General features: G+C 38.9%; 1 protein-coding gene across 7 annotated transcripts in view; it reads left to right on the top strand.

Moving 5' to 3' along the window:
* The first annotated feature begins 9,400 nt into the window (after nucleotides 1–9,400).
* Nucleotides 9,401–14,034, top strand: part of LOC104445421 (disease resistance protein RPV1-like) — an 82,211-nt gene continuing 77,577 nt past the window's right edge. For 5 of the 7 annotated variants that reach the window (XM_039308834.1, XM_039308833.1, XM_039308831.1 and 2 more), the window contains exons 1-4: nucleotides 9,407–10,172; nucleotides 10,683–11,769; nucleotides 11,909–12,193; nucleotides 12,280–13,962. In XM_039308834.1, the coding sequence (XP_039164768.1) occupies nucleotides 9,694–10,172; nucleotides 10,683–11,769; nucleotides 11,909–12,193; nucleotides 12,280–13,962 (3,534 nt within the window). In that variant the 5' untranslated portion in view covers nucleotides 9,407–9,693. Of the gene's footprint in view, nucleotides 10,173–10,682; nucleotides 11,770–11,908; nucleotides 12,194–12,279; nucleotides 13,963–14,034 lie in introns of all 7 variants that reach the window. The other 2 variants (XM_039308837.1, XM_039308835.1) reach the window with 2 other exon arrangements.

The following is a 14,034-nucleotide window of genomic DNA, read 5'->3' as shown; positions in this document are numbered from 1 at the left end:
AATTCTTCAAAGCATTCGGTCCGTTACTGTCCAGTTGCGGATCTGCACAATTCGTGCATCAACAAAGCTTAGTCCCACTAATTAGATTTTGTCATACTGATCTACTCTTCTTAATATGTTTTTCACATATCAAATTATGCAATAGGGCATACCATATAATGAAGAACTTGAAACAAAGACTTATTTATCTTGACACTTGCATCATCGGGTAAACTTCTATCGAATGACCCCAACAGTTCAGAATTTGAATGGATCTGAATTTATAACTTAACTAAGAAATTTCAATAAAGTTTGTATTCTGGTTTATTGGATATTGGGAGCACACACGTAGCTTCCTATCTCTCTCTCTTAGGTGCGTTTGGTAACGATTATGCTCCCAGAACAATTTTTGATTAGAAATGATTTTTTTTATTATGTTTCTAGTACAATTTCTTGAGCAAAAAGCGTGTTTGAAACTATAAAATTTTTATTCTCAAGATAGAAATGTGTTTGGTAGGATTGTAAAATTTTTTTATTAGGTTCGACGAGGCTCGACGTCGCCTAGGCGGCACGAGGTCGGCCTCGCCCTAGCCTGGCAAGGCCTAACCGGCAAGGTCACTAGCCCTCATCTAGCCAGTCACCGGTCATGGCCGAGGCCGTCGACTGGCCAAAAGGAAGAAGAAGAAAATGAAAGAGAAGAAGAGAAGAAAATAGAAAAAAAAAAAAAAATTAGACTTGATTTTAGGAATTATTCTCGAGAATCAAGATGCAACTTTTTTTTACTTTTTGATTTTATTCCAAATCCATTTTTAATGAACAAAAAAATTTTATTTTTGTTCTCGGAAATAAAAGATTTACCGAACGGAATTTTGTTTTTTGTTTTTTTTATTCCTAGGAAATAAAAGAGTAAATCAGTTGTTCCTGAAAGTGTTACCAAACAAGCCTTTAGTTGCTCCGCTCACTCTCTATTTTGTTCTTCACTTTTCCTCTCTTGCTTTTCACGTTCGTCTCTCTCTCTTATTTTATTCCCTTCTTTACGCTCCCCCTCTCTTTTCCTACTCTCTCTTTGTTTTCTTATGCCCTCAAATTCTTCTTCCTTGTCCCACATGTTCCCCCATTTTGACTAAACTCTCTCCTTCCTTTCTTCTTCTCTTTTTCCTCCTCTTTTTCCCCGTTGATGTTGTGACGAAGTTTCTTATGTTTGCAGTAAAGACTTAGCATCAAAGGAAGCGAGCTGCTGTAGCAAAAAGTTGATTCTGATTTGGGATTGACCGTAAGTTCTAAATGGCAAATTCAGTTTGGCAAAACGTGACTTGGGGTGCTTGGCCCTTAGTAGCTAGTCCTCCATACTCTTTGCTGTCTCCATTAACTCATCTTTATCAGCATTTTTCGGCAATTAGCTTTGCCATCCAATACCTAGGTCAAACCTTGGTTATTAATAGCACACCCATCCCACTCCACCGCCCAAGTTGTTTCTCCCGTTAAACTTATCAATTTCTATTTTTGTTCCACACAAAATTAGAATAACAGAATTTCTAGACAACGATTAGACAAACGAAAGCTCCAAATCAAATCTCCAAAAATCCTAATCTTAACTTTGATGTTAATTGTTGTAAAATTAAAGTGGAAGCCAATTGGGTCTTGCCTTTAAATCAATGTGAGAAAATGAAATAACCCAATAAATCAATAAGGAAAAATAACCAAATTATAAGAAATTTACGCGGTTCAATCTGAATTTTATTCCATAAAGAGAGTGAGTATAAGAAATTTACGCGGTTCACAAATTCCATAAAGAGAGTGATCCACTTCACATGTTCAAGTTCTTCCCAATATTAGATTACATTTAAACCTTCGGTATTTTGGCCTCACGGGGAGTTAGCTCATAGCTTGAAACGCCCGTCTCCATAAAGAAAACGGCCACGCCTTTCGTTTTTTTCTTTCCTCAAGAGTATATATGGCCCCTTCTTTTGTACGGCCAAAAGAAATCCCACCTCTGTGCGCAATATAAACAAAAGTCTCCAAGTAGTCAAAAAACTTACATACTTCTCTCCAATTGAAAGCAAAATCAAGTTTCGCCAAATTTGAACAAATGAAAATCCTCCAAATGGGTCGGTTTCTGTACCCAACTTAAAATGACGAAGCGCATGCAGCTTCCTCTCTCTTTCCCTCAATTGCTCCGCTCCCTCTATTTTCTTATTCCCTTTTCCTCTCTTGCTTTGTGACGCTCATTCTCTCCCCCTTACTTTCTTCTCGTCTTTACGTCTCCGTCTTTTTTCCCTGTCTTTCCTTTGTCTTCTTATGCCCTCATTTTCTTCTTCCGTGTCCCACATGTTCCCCTCCTTTTGACTAAGCTCTCCCCTCTCTCTCCTTTTCCCTGTTTCTCAATGATTAGACCTCGTGTCGACGTTGTGACGAAGTCTCTTGAGTTTGCGGAACGACTTAGCATTGAAGGGCACAAACTATTGCAGTAAAAAGTCATTCTGATTTGGGAAAGGCCTTAAGTTCTAACTGGCAGGTTCAGTTTAGCCAAACACGAATTGGTGTGCTTGGCCTTCAGTAACAAGTCCTGCAACTGTCTTGGATATTTGGGCAGTTACTTTTTTATCTTGTGGTTGTTGCTCAAGGAGTTTACTAGCAATATCTGTTGTACTCAGCTGCTAGTAATAATTTGCTTGATTTTATGTAAAGTTGGTGCTTTATTATGGAATTAGGCCTAAAAAAATTATACTTGGGAATATTTTTCATGCTTGACAGGGACTTAAGTCTTGTCTGAACGGGGACGTTTCGAGGGCCGTCTTTTTTTTTTTTTTTTTTTAAATTTAAGCATCGGAGGTTGATCCAGGAACGTCCATTCTCGCTTTCGGGTGAGGGGTCATTTCAAGGAAGCGGCTTCGATGGATTCCTTGAAATCAGTATGTGCACTCACATGATTTCTACTTTTTAACACAACCGAAATCACAGCTCCAAGTCAAGCAAACAGCAAAGGGAGACGAGAGACCTTTTGTGAGGGAAACCCACAAAAACATGGAAGCAACCGGGGGCTGTGGCGTCCACTTCGAATTCTCCAGCAAGGCAAATTGCCAATGGCAATTAGGTGATCAATTTTCAAATTTACGATATTTAAGTGAGTGAAAAATAAGTTATGAACTTATACTATATTTGTCCCAACATGCCGATGAGCACTTGTATCGTATGATTGTACTGACAAGTGACAACAATCAGGTTCAGTGTACACTCAGACATCTAGGAGGGAAGGCTCTTGGGAACAATAGTGGTGCTTTTTTTTTTTTTTTTTCTTGTTTAATTTAGAATTTTTTTTTTGCGCAATGTTTATAAGAGAGGTTTTGCTACAGCTTGCTGCCTGGACACCTTATTACTTGAAAATGGTGTTCGTCATCCACTGGTCACAAACACCAATATGAAGACCTAATTGCACTTAGAGAAAAGAAAAAGGCTCAACTTAGTAGCCACCGCCTCGTCATCGCCCCCACAAGGCCGTAGGCACGTCCCTATCGTCGCAATCCCCATCTCCATCTGATTATTCGTCCATCACCATAATTTCTCTCTTTTGCATCTATCAATCGCGGCCCCTGTTTCTGATTTCTGTCGATCTCTGGAATTAAGAGCTCGCGGTGTTTTACTATGTTTTAATCCACATTAAAATTTGAGGTGAGAAATAGGATTCTAACTATCGAAGCTTCCTTTTCTCCTAGCATTCGAAATCAACTCTTAATTTTCTTCAATTTGTTGGATATTCCCACACCATGAGGTAATCGAACATGCTCTATTCTCACATCATGTCTAAAAGCAATTCTCAAAGCACAAAATATGCTGCTAGTGCCTCTATTGCAAACGAAACCTGTGTTCCATTCCAAGTTTGATTTGAACATCACAATAAATCAAACCCTGCAAAGTTTGACTCGATGACCGACTCATTTTGAAATGAGGGCAAGAGGACATTGACGAATGAACAAGACTAGAAGAAACTTCTGCTTTGTTTAAGTACCAAATGGCACGTACATATAATTAGGGAATTGTGCATCGAAATCATAGAGACTGGTCAAGTGAGAAGCAAGTAATAAAACGGCAGCTGCTTAAGCAGAAAACAAAAAATAACTGAATAAACGAGGATTTATGACAATTGCATTGCTGCAAATCATTGAGCTCAATTGTGCAGGGAAGGAGGCTATTTTGCATTCCATATACTCTTTGTATATGAGGATGTAAACTCTTTGCGAAAAAAAAAAAAAAAAAAAGTTACACTGCGCGTTCCTCTTCCTCGGTGGGTAAAAGGAGAACTCCACCTTTTATCTTTGCTCTTTTGAGTCCATTTTTCTTGCAACGACAAACCTACCGACCCCACAAGTGAGCAATATATAAAAGACCAAAAGAAGACCCTCCTTCATACAAAATATGAACAGACAGGCTAAGTTGCCAAACCGGTTAAATTTAGATAATCGTCTCCAACATAAAACAAAATTAATTTCCCCCACCCAAGAAATCCAAATTTGACTTGGACCAAAGCGCGTACCGAACTCCAACAAATCAAAATCCTTCAACCGGGTCGGTTTCATACGCAGTTCAAACAGACAAAGCGCCCATGTAGCTCTCTCTCTCTGTCTCTCTGTCTCTCTCTCTAAGCTGCTCCGCTCACTATTTTCTTCTTCCCTTTTCCTCTCTTGCTTTCGGGCGCCCATTCTCTCCCTTATTCTGTTCTATTCTTTCCGACGTGTCCGTCTCCCTCTCTCTTTTATCTCTCTCCTTTGTCTCCTTATGCCTCATTTTCTTCTTCTTTGTCCCACATGTTCCCCTCTTTTTGACTATACTCTTCCATTTCTCTCCCTCCTTTTTCTTTTCCTCATTAGACAGTGATTGGCGAACGAAGTTGCAGTCCAATTTCTCCATCAGCTTCATTTTTTAATCTTTTCTGATGGCTAGTTGACACAGGTTAAGTTGAAATAGCTGCTATTGTTTTAGCAATGTCTAGAGATGGCGGCAACTTGTAGAAATTCATGAGGGTGGTGGCGTACCGTTCACATGTTTGTCATAAGCGATTAGGCTTGATGAATGGACTATATTACAATTCCATGACTTTGGTCAATTATGTTGTTGTATAAAATTGCATCATAAGCAAATGGTGTTCTCTTTTTCTGTTTCCTAAATAGAAACACTTTTGTTAACATGCGTGATGCACTAGCTCTAATTACAAATTGGAAAGAAAATGAGATATGATAGTATGTTGGACATTGGAGTTCATAAGGATGTCAGTTTACAAGATACATGTTTCAATATTGAAGAAATAAACTTACGTATAATAATAAAGAGTAGATAGCAAAGATAAAATGAAATACATTTTAGGACGAATATGAATTGCAATTTTTCTGTATGAAACATATATGCAAGATTATTTCTTAACGTAGTGTGAGAAGAATCGGTACTACTAAGAGAATAGTTCACAAAGTTAGGAGAATTATAGAGTATAATCAATCGCATGCTTAAGTGCTTCCCCATAGTAAATTATACCTAAAACACTAAGAATTAGTTCACAAATCAAAATACTTAAGTCACACCACAAAGAAAACGGAGGATGGGAACTCTTTGCGAGGGGAAAAAAGAAAAGAAAAGATCATTGTGTGTTTCTCTTCCTCCGCGGGCTAAAAAAAGAACTCCATCTTTTTCTTTTCCTTTTGCGCGGCTCTGCAGTTGAGGGGGATGAGAAAAATAAAACCCACCGGCTTTTCATTTTTCTTCCTCCCACAAACCTACCGACCCTACAAGTACATTTAAAAGACCAAAGGATGCACCTCCTCTATGCACAATATAAATAGAGAGTCCAAAAAGTCAAACCGGTCAAAACTTAGATAACCGTCTCTAACAAAGAAACAAAATCAAGTATCCAAATTTGATTAGAGTGTAGTGGATAATTTTTCAAGGGGCAGAAGTGCCGATTTGGTATAAACTGGTCGAGACTTAACAGGACCGTGGGACGCAGGTCAAATCAGCACAAGAACCTGTTGGTATAGGAACAGTATACCCTCGGATCAAAGCGCCACATCAAATTGGAACAAATTAAATTCCTTTCTCACCAAGCCAAAAAAAAAAAAACAGAGCCAAATTCACCAATTCTTATACATAAGTAGGGCCATTTTAGCTAGTGATAGTTATATGAGTGAATTTGATATAATTTAAGTTTGATATCCATAATTTGGACCGCATCTGAAAGGTTCAACATAATTATACTCTTTTCCCCCACCATTGACTCATCCTTTATTGACATCTTTCATTGTTTCTGGCTACTTAGTCTTGCCATTCAACACCTTAGACAATCTTGGTTGTTGATGGTGTAAGTATCCTAACACTCTACAATTCAAAGTTGTTTGTTCCGTTAAACTTTTCAAATCTATTTTTGCTCCAATATAATTGCACCAATAGTGTTTCTAGAGATCGGTCAAACAAGCAATAGCATCAAAGCAATTCCAGAAAATCCTTTGTAAAATAATTCAGTAGTTAACAAATTTTTGCAATTAATCAAAGCGAGAGAATGAAACCACAGGAGAAATCAACAAGCAACAATAAAGAACACAAAATGATTTATGTATTTCGGTCCGATGATCCATACTTATTTCTTTGGAAGAGCCAACCGCAAATAATCTATTACTTAATTGGAGAATTATAGAGTTACAATCTCTCCACATACTTAAGAATTTCCTAATCCTAGATTACACAAAATCTTATAGTATTTAGTCTCACGCAATTGTTCAATATATAAATCATTAAAAATTACCTCACGAATTGAAACACTTATGTATCCACACAAAAAAAAAAAAAATGCCTCAATTAGATGTCGAATTTTCTGCACAAATCACTGTGTTTCTTGCTCCTCTTAAAGACAAAACTTTCTTGTGTGGCGCTTTTAGCCTATCTCTCTGTGCGAAAAATAGAGTCCTTCACTTTATGCCTCGCCAGGTCAAACCTTGGATGTATATGTAAAATCACCGCCCTTGGATATCTTCTTAACCAAATCTTGGATTATATATCCAACAGAAAACCAAATTATAATCGAAGGGCAGGCCAAATCAAAGTCTAAAGACTTTTAACTTTAAGACTCATATCGAAACATAATTTGACATTTTCCTCCACAAACCACATTTTCAGATGTTTCCAAGTGTTCGTGCTCGGTTATATAAACAAAAGGTGACCAATTCAAGTGACGGAGAGGTGAATAAATCTACAATGGCGATCGAATTCGGGAATCTTGTGAAATTGCGAGAAGCGTTGGAGTTTACTCAACGACGACGGGCGGTGATGGGGTCTTTGCTCAACGGCGCACCCTTATTTTATTATCGTCTTTACGCTCGCCCTTCTTTTCCCTTCTCTTTCTCTCCTTTGTTTTCTTGTGCCCTCAATTTCTTCTCCCTTGTCCCACATGTTCCCCTCCTTTTTTAAAGGGTCAGGCTTTTCCCGCTCCTCATTTGGCTTGCACAAGTCATTCCAGTGTGTTCGGACCATATTACCCCTTGCTTTTTCAAATGTTAGCATGCTCATACGTGGTGCCCATTGGTGTCCCTCTTTTTTTTTTATATGTTTCGTCTTCTTCTTCCACTTTCTCCTCCTTAGTCCGCCCAAGCACGGTCAATTTAAGTTCTTTGTTTAGTTTTGCGTTTTTTTTTTTCCGTCTCTTTAGAATTCTGTCAATTCTTGTGCACCCCTAGCTTAGACAAGAAAAATCATACCAAAAGTCCATTCCATTATCAACATGACTTGGAGCATCACTACGCCAATTTTGCACATTATTAGCCGTCACAACCACCGAACATTGAGTTTGCGCATCAATGCTGAAGCTGGACAAGTTGCTCGAGTAATCGTCAACGGTGTTGGAGGTGTGGAGGATTTGGGCCGGTTAGTGAAGTCGGAGGTGTACCGGTGGTAGCGGGTGGGGGAAGATGGACGGCTTGGAATGGGAGTCCACGCAAATGATTGCAGGTCTTCGCCATTTGATTAGACGAGCATTGGACATAGAAGAAGAAAAAGAAGCAGAGCGAGAGAGCGACGTCGTTTAGAGTATCTGGAATTGGCGGAACGGAACGAAAAATTGGGAAAAGAGAAAAAGAAGACCGGTTGGGCGGGTGACGAAGTGGACGGCTTGTCGTTTTATGGGTGCCCATATCAAATGGAAATGCTGAATCCTTTTTTTTTTTTTTTTAATTAATAAGTAATTGATTAAATGAACTAATTAATTTAATGAAAAAATGATTAATTAATTTTCCTCTCTTTTTAAGCAATGTTGGACAGAAGAACTTGCCTCAAAATTGATACGCCCACACATGTGAAGGTTGATGTCATATTCACGAGGATGACGTCACCCACGTCCAACGATATAAGTATAATTATTATGTAATCACATAAGATTACATATAATTGGATTAATATACTGGTGGGCAAATGCTTGTCGAATCTAAATATGTATGTGGATGTGAAACGAAAATTTTAGGATAAGATTATTTTTAGCAATCAAACTCTTAGTGAATGTTTGAAGTTGGTCGTTGAATTTTTACTTTTGTTCAAATTGATCCTAGTACTCTTTTAGGTGGTCTCCGACTCTCCATGGTCAAGCAATTTTAATTGGTCTTCCCAAAGAAAAGCTTACGTGGCAGCATTTCTTTTTTTGTTTTTTCCTGATGGAGAGTGTAAGAAAGCCGATCTTTGCAATTAGAAGGTGACTTTTTGAGCTATTTATAGGTCTACAAGTACATGTCATCTTAAGAGACAATACTTACAAGTGTTCATGTACACATATATAAAAATTTCTTCAGTAAACCATGATGCTATGGATTCAGAACCTTTAGAAGAAAGAATGTTACTTAAAAAAATGAATAAGCTAGGCCGAACTTATTTATATTTTCTATTGAGTATATATTTTCTCAATTTAACTTTAATTTACATGTGAAACAAAAAAGGAAATTTGCTCTAGAATCCAATTTTCTGCACTTATTACACCACTAATTTCCTTATAACATATCTTTAGGTTAATACAATCCAAGGCAAAAATATAGTTATAAGTTTACTTTGCCATATTCCTTCATATCACGAGTATAGTGTCATGATGCATTTTCTTCCTCTTATCAGTATTTTGACTCTTAAATTATTATGTTCATCTAAGAAGTTATGAATATTATTATTCAAGTAACCTTCGACTCCTCCCTTGCATCACATTTTCTTTATCATAGGTTATTCATGATTGAAAATTTGTAAGAAAAGATATGTCCGAGTGAAATGTACACCAAGTAACTAATAAAAAGACCATAAAAACAAAAGTGGAGCTAGTGTCGTTGCTTGAGCAGTTTACTAATCAAGTTACTAAGCTGCCAGTAATGGTTTGCTGAATGGGATCAATTGTTATGGGTTTGGCCACCCAGCTTAGTCTGATGATGAATTGAATTTAACCTACTCGTCCAAAAAAAGAAGAAAAAAAATTGAATTTCGGAATATTTTTCGAGCTTGACCCGGGTCAAACGTCCTTCTCTGTTTACTCTAAGCATCGGATGCCGATCCATTTCGAGGAAGAGGGCTTTTGAGGGATTCTCTGAGATCGGTTTGTGCATTCACATCATGATTTCTACTTTCTAACTCCACCGAAGACGCAGCTCCAACTCCGAGCAGGCAAAAACCAGAGCGAGGCAGAGAGGACTTTTGCGAGGGAAGCCCCACAAAAACATGGCAGCAACCGGTGGTTCCAGCGCGTCGGCGACCCAGTACGACGTGTTCTTGAGTTTCAGAGGGCCCGACACTCGCAACACCTTCACCGACTACCTCTACCGGACCATGGTCGGCCAGGGGATCGTCGCCTACAGAGACAGCGAAGAGCTTCACGCTGGTGATCGGATCGACGATCTTCTGAGAGCGGTCGGCGAGTCCAAGATCTGCATACTGATCCTCTCCAGAGGCTATGCTTCGAGCGCTTGGTGCCTCCGCGAGCTCGCTCGAGTGACGGAGCTCCATGAATCGACTGGGAAGCCGGAGATCCTACCCATCTTCTTTGATGTCACGCCCACCGACGTCAAGCTCAGGACGGAAATGTACCTGAAGGACTTGGAGAAGCATGAGCAGAGGCACGGTGCCGAGATGAGGCAACAGTGGGAGGCGGCTCTGGGAAAAGTGGCTGAGATCAAGGGATGGGAAGTCCAAGGGAAAGCGTAAGTAAATGCTTATTTATGGAACTCTTTGCAAGCTTCAGTCCAAATGCTATTCTCTTATTGTTCTTGTAAATGGCAGTGAAAACTAGCTGGAGGGGTGTATGTTGTTGAAATATATTGGTTGACGTGGCATGTACAAACCGGTTTTTGGTATATGAGCAATAAATTTCATTTCTCACCGGGGAGGAAAAAAGAGGCAATTCGCTAATTCTCATACATAAGCAGGGCCATTTGACTAGTGACAGTTACATGAGTGAATTCGATCTAATTCTGGAATGAAGTTTGTAATTCGGACTGCAAATGAACATCTTCTTTCTCAGAAATAGGGTCAAATTGTAAGTTTATCGTACCAATCATATCCTATGGAGTCTATTACACCAAAATTCTTGTGGCTCTATAGTATTTGTCTAAGACTTAAAAATAGTGATCCAACTCTAATGCTATCTGCTAGAAAGTAGTAGTGAGATTGTTATTTGTTTTTTTTAACTAAAAGTGTTTGGTATGTGGCAGACAAGGTGAAGTCATTGAACGTGTTGTGAAAGAGATTCTGCGTAAGCTGAAAGTAAAACAAAGACCTCTGGACAACAAATTGGTTGGGGTAGAAAAACAAGTAGAAGCCATAATGGAATTGTTAGATGTTGACTCTGGCACGGGTGTGCGTTTTGTTGGAATCCATGGAATGGGCGGGATCGGTAAAACCACTCTTGCTAAGAATGTTTTCAATGAATTATATCTTCAGTTTGATGGCCAATGCAGCTTCATTGGGAACATCCGAGAATCATCAAAAGGAAATGGCCTAGTGAATCTGCAGAAACAGTTGGCATCTGACATCTCTGATTCTAGATTTGTAGAAAATTTTGGTAACACCGATGAAGGGATAGACAGCATAACAAGGAGAGCTAGTTCTAAGAAAGTTCTCATTGTTCTAGATGATCTAGACAAGAAAGAACTACTTAAGAAACTAGTGGGGGGGCCTAACACTTTTGGTTCCGGGAGTAGGATCATCATAACAACAAGAAATAGAGGGATTCTGGATGAAGAGATGGGAATCTTACCTTATGAAGTAAAGCAAATGGATCATGATAAAGCGCTAGAGCTTTTTAGTTTGCATGCCTTTAACAATGTCTCTCCTCCTGATACTCATCAAAGTCTCTCTCGGAAAGTTGTATCTACGACCGGGCGACTCCCATTGGCTCTTGAAGTTATAGGTTCCTATCTTCATCACCAAAACGAGGAGATATGGAAAGAAATGCTAGAAAGGTTGAAGAATATACCTCATGATGAAGTTTGGGATAAGTTGAAAATAAGTTATGATGCATTACGGGAGAAGGAAAAAGAAGTTTTTCTTGATATTGCATGCTTCTTCATATCTAGAAAGAAATTATGGGCAGCCTATTTCTGGGATGCTTGCCATCTTTACCCCCATAACTCATTGAAAAAACTTACCGATTTGTGTCTAATTAAAATTGTTGATGGTGATACTATATGGATGCATGATCAATTGAGAGACCTTGGAAGAGACATTGTTAAAAAAGAATGTACCCTTAGTAGGTTGTGGAATGACAAAGAAGCTTTGGAAGTAATGAGATCAAAAGAGGTAAGGTAAAAGTAGGATCCATACATTATCCACCGTGAAATTATTTTCCCACTTCCCATTTAAGATATTCCTTTTAGGCATTCTAAAGGACAAATTTAATGTTTGCAAGCTCATACTCATTGATGGTTTCTATTGGCAGAGAAAGGACAAAATTAAAGCACTCAATTTAGGTCAATATAATTCGGATCCCATCAGCATTGTGGATGAAGAACTTGAGAGGATGCCAAATCTAAAATTTCTCAAGTTATATGGAGGGACTTTTGTTGGAGACATCAACAATAATCTCCAAGAGCTAAGATGGCTTTCTTGGGATTCTCCTCCTTTAGATCTTGGAATGACCAATTTACACTTGAAAAATCTAGCAGTTTTCGAACTTTCATACAATAAAAACACCGACAACTGGGGTGGATGGAACATTTTGAAGGTGTGAATTTGTACTTTTGTTCTCTTAACATAGACATAGTATTCTCTGTTTTATCCTCTCTGATAATATTTCAGTGACCTTTGCAGATGGAAAACAAATTGAAAGTTCTTTCTCTCTTCAATTGTGATGGATTGAAACAGACTCCAGACTTTTCTAGATGCGTGAGTTTGGAGATACTATCTCTTGAACAGTGTCTCTCTTTGCAAGAAGTTGACTCCTCTATTGGGAAACTAAAAGATCTTACTCACTTGCAAATTCATTCGTGCATAAATCTTCAAAATTTGCCTAAAGAGATTGGAGGACTGATGAATCTAAAGCACTTTTCTATCGGGAGCTGCTCCAAAATAAAGAAACTTCCAGACTTCGGGAAATTAGCATCATTGTCGAAGTTGGATATATCACATACAGAAATTACAAGTTTACCTGATTCTATTGGTAATGCAAAGAACCTATCATCCCTTGATCTATCTTGGACGTCAATTGCGGAACTTCCAATTTGTATTGGAGAGCTTACACAACTCAAATTCCTTTCACTCTCTGTTTGTCATAATCTTGTGGAGCTTCCAGAATCAATAGGTTATTTGACAAAATTACAGATGTTGGATCTCTCAAGGACAAAAATTATTGAGTTACCTAATTCGATAAAGAATCTCAAGCAGTTGAAGGTGATGAGGATGGCATTCTGTCCAATACAGAGGTTGCCAGCCGGTATTGGAATGCTAGAGAGCATGGAGGAGCTCAATGTCCGAAATTGTCAACAACTTGCGGGCGAACTCCCAACTGCAATTGGCGAACTATTGTCTCCAAGTATCCTAGACATATCGCAAACTAGTGTTTGTGCAGTCCCATCGACGACAATTAATTCCCTTACGCAACTCCAAGAGCTGGATCTATCATTTTGTAATGAGCTTCAAGAGTTGCCAAAACTTCCCTCAAGTTTGAATTGCCTACGTGTTAAATCGGCATCATTGTGGTTAGTTCCGGATCTTAGTTACCTCACGAATCTAGTGACTTTGGAGCTGTCCAACAACTCTAGACAAGCACTTGCCCAGGCATCAACTCTTCAATTACAATGGGTTGGGAAGTTATCTAAGCTGGAGCGGTTGGAGTTGTGCCTTTCGGATCTTCCTGTGCCGTCAATAGAGTTGGGTTGCCTACCTCGACTTAAAACACTCACCTTACCTCGCATGGATAGTTTTGACTCGGTAGTCGTTGGACCACAATTTTCGCACTTGAAAAATTTGTCCACATTGCATCTTTGTCGCTGTCCACTGATGGAAATTCAACTAGATGGGCTTGAACTATTGGGAGATTTGACTGTGACATACTGCGAGTTTCTCAAGGGATTGTCAGTTATTTCATCGAGCTTGAAGAAGCTTTCTAGAATGGAAGTTAGTAATTGCCCAGAGTTACTTCAAATTCGATTTCTCAGTACGATGGAATCATTGGAGAGGCTCATAGTTAAATACTGCGAATCCCTAGGAGGGTTGTATGGTTTATCAAACTTGAAGAAGCTGAACTTTTTAACATTCATCAGGTGCCCTGTGCTACGGGTTATGGAGGGCCTTGAAGAATTGGATCATTTGCAGCACTTGGAATTCGGCACGTGTCCATCGTTGAAAGTGTTGACTAATCGATCCAACTCAAAGATACCAAATGAATGCAACGTAAATGTATGGGATTGCGAGAAGTTACCATATTGCGGTTATGGCTGTTACGGGGATTACAGAAAGGAGATTCTTGAGTGGACGAGGAGGGGATTAAACCAGGTGCGCCTTCCTTCTACCCTTCACTTATTTTTCAAATTTTAATTTTTCGGAGACGCAGGTGGTAGGCATGAG

This window comes from Eucalyptus grandis, chromosome 3 (genome assembly GCF_016545825.1).
Source record: "Eucalyptus grandis isolate ANBG69807.140 chromosome 3, ASM1654582v1, whole genome shotgun sequence".
Classification (NCBI taxonomy): Eukaryota; Viridiplantae; Streptophyta; class Magnoliopsida; order Myrtales; family Myrtaceae; genus Eucalyptus; species Eucalyptus grandis.
The sequence above is the reverse complement of the archived record's forward strand: the minus strand, read 5'-3'. Positions and strand labels throughout refer to the sequence as shown.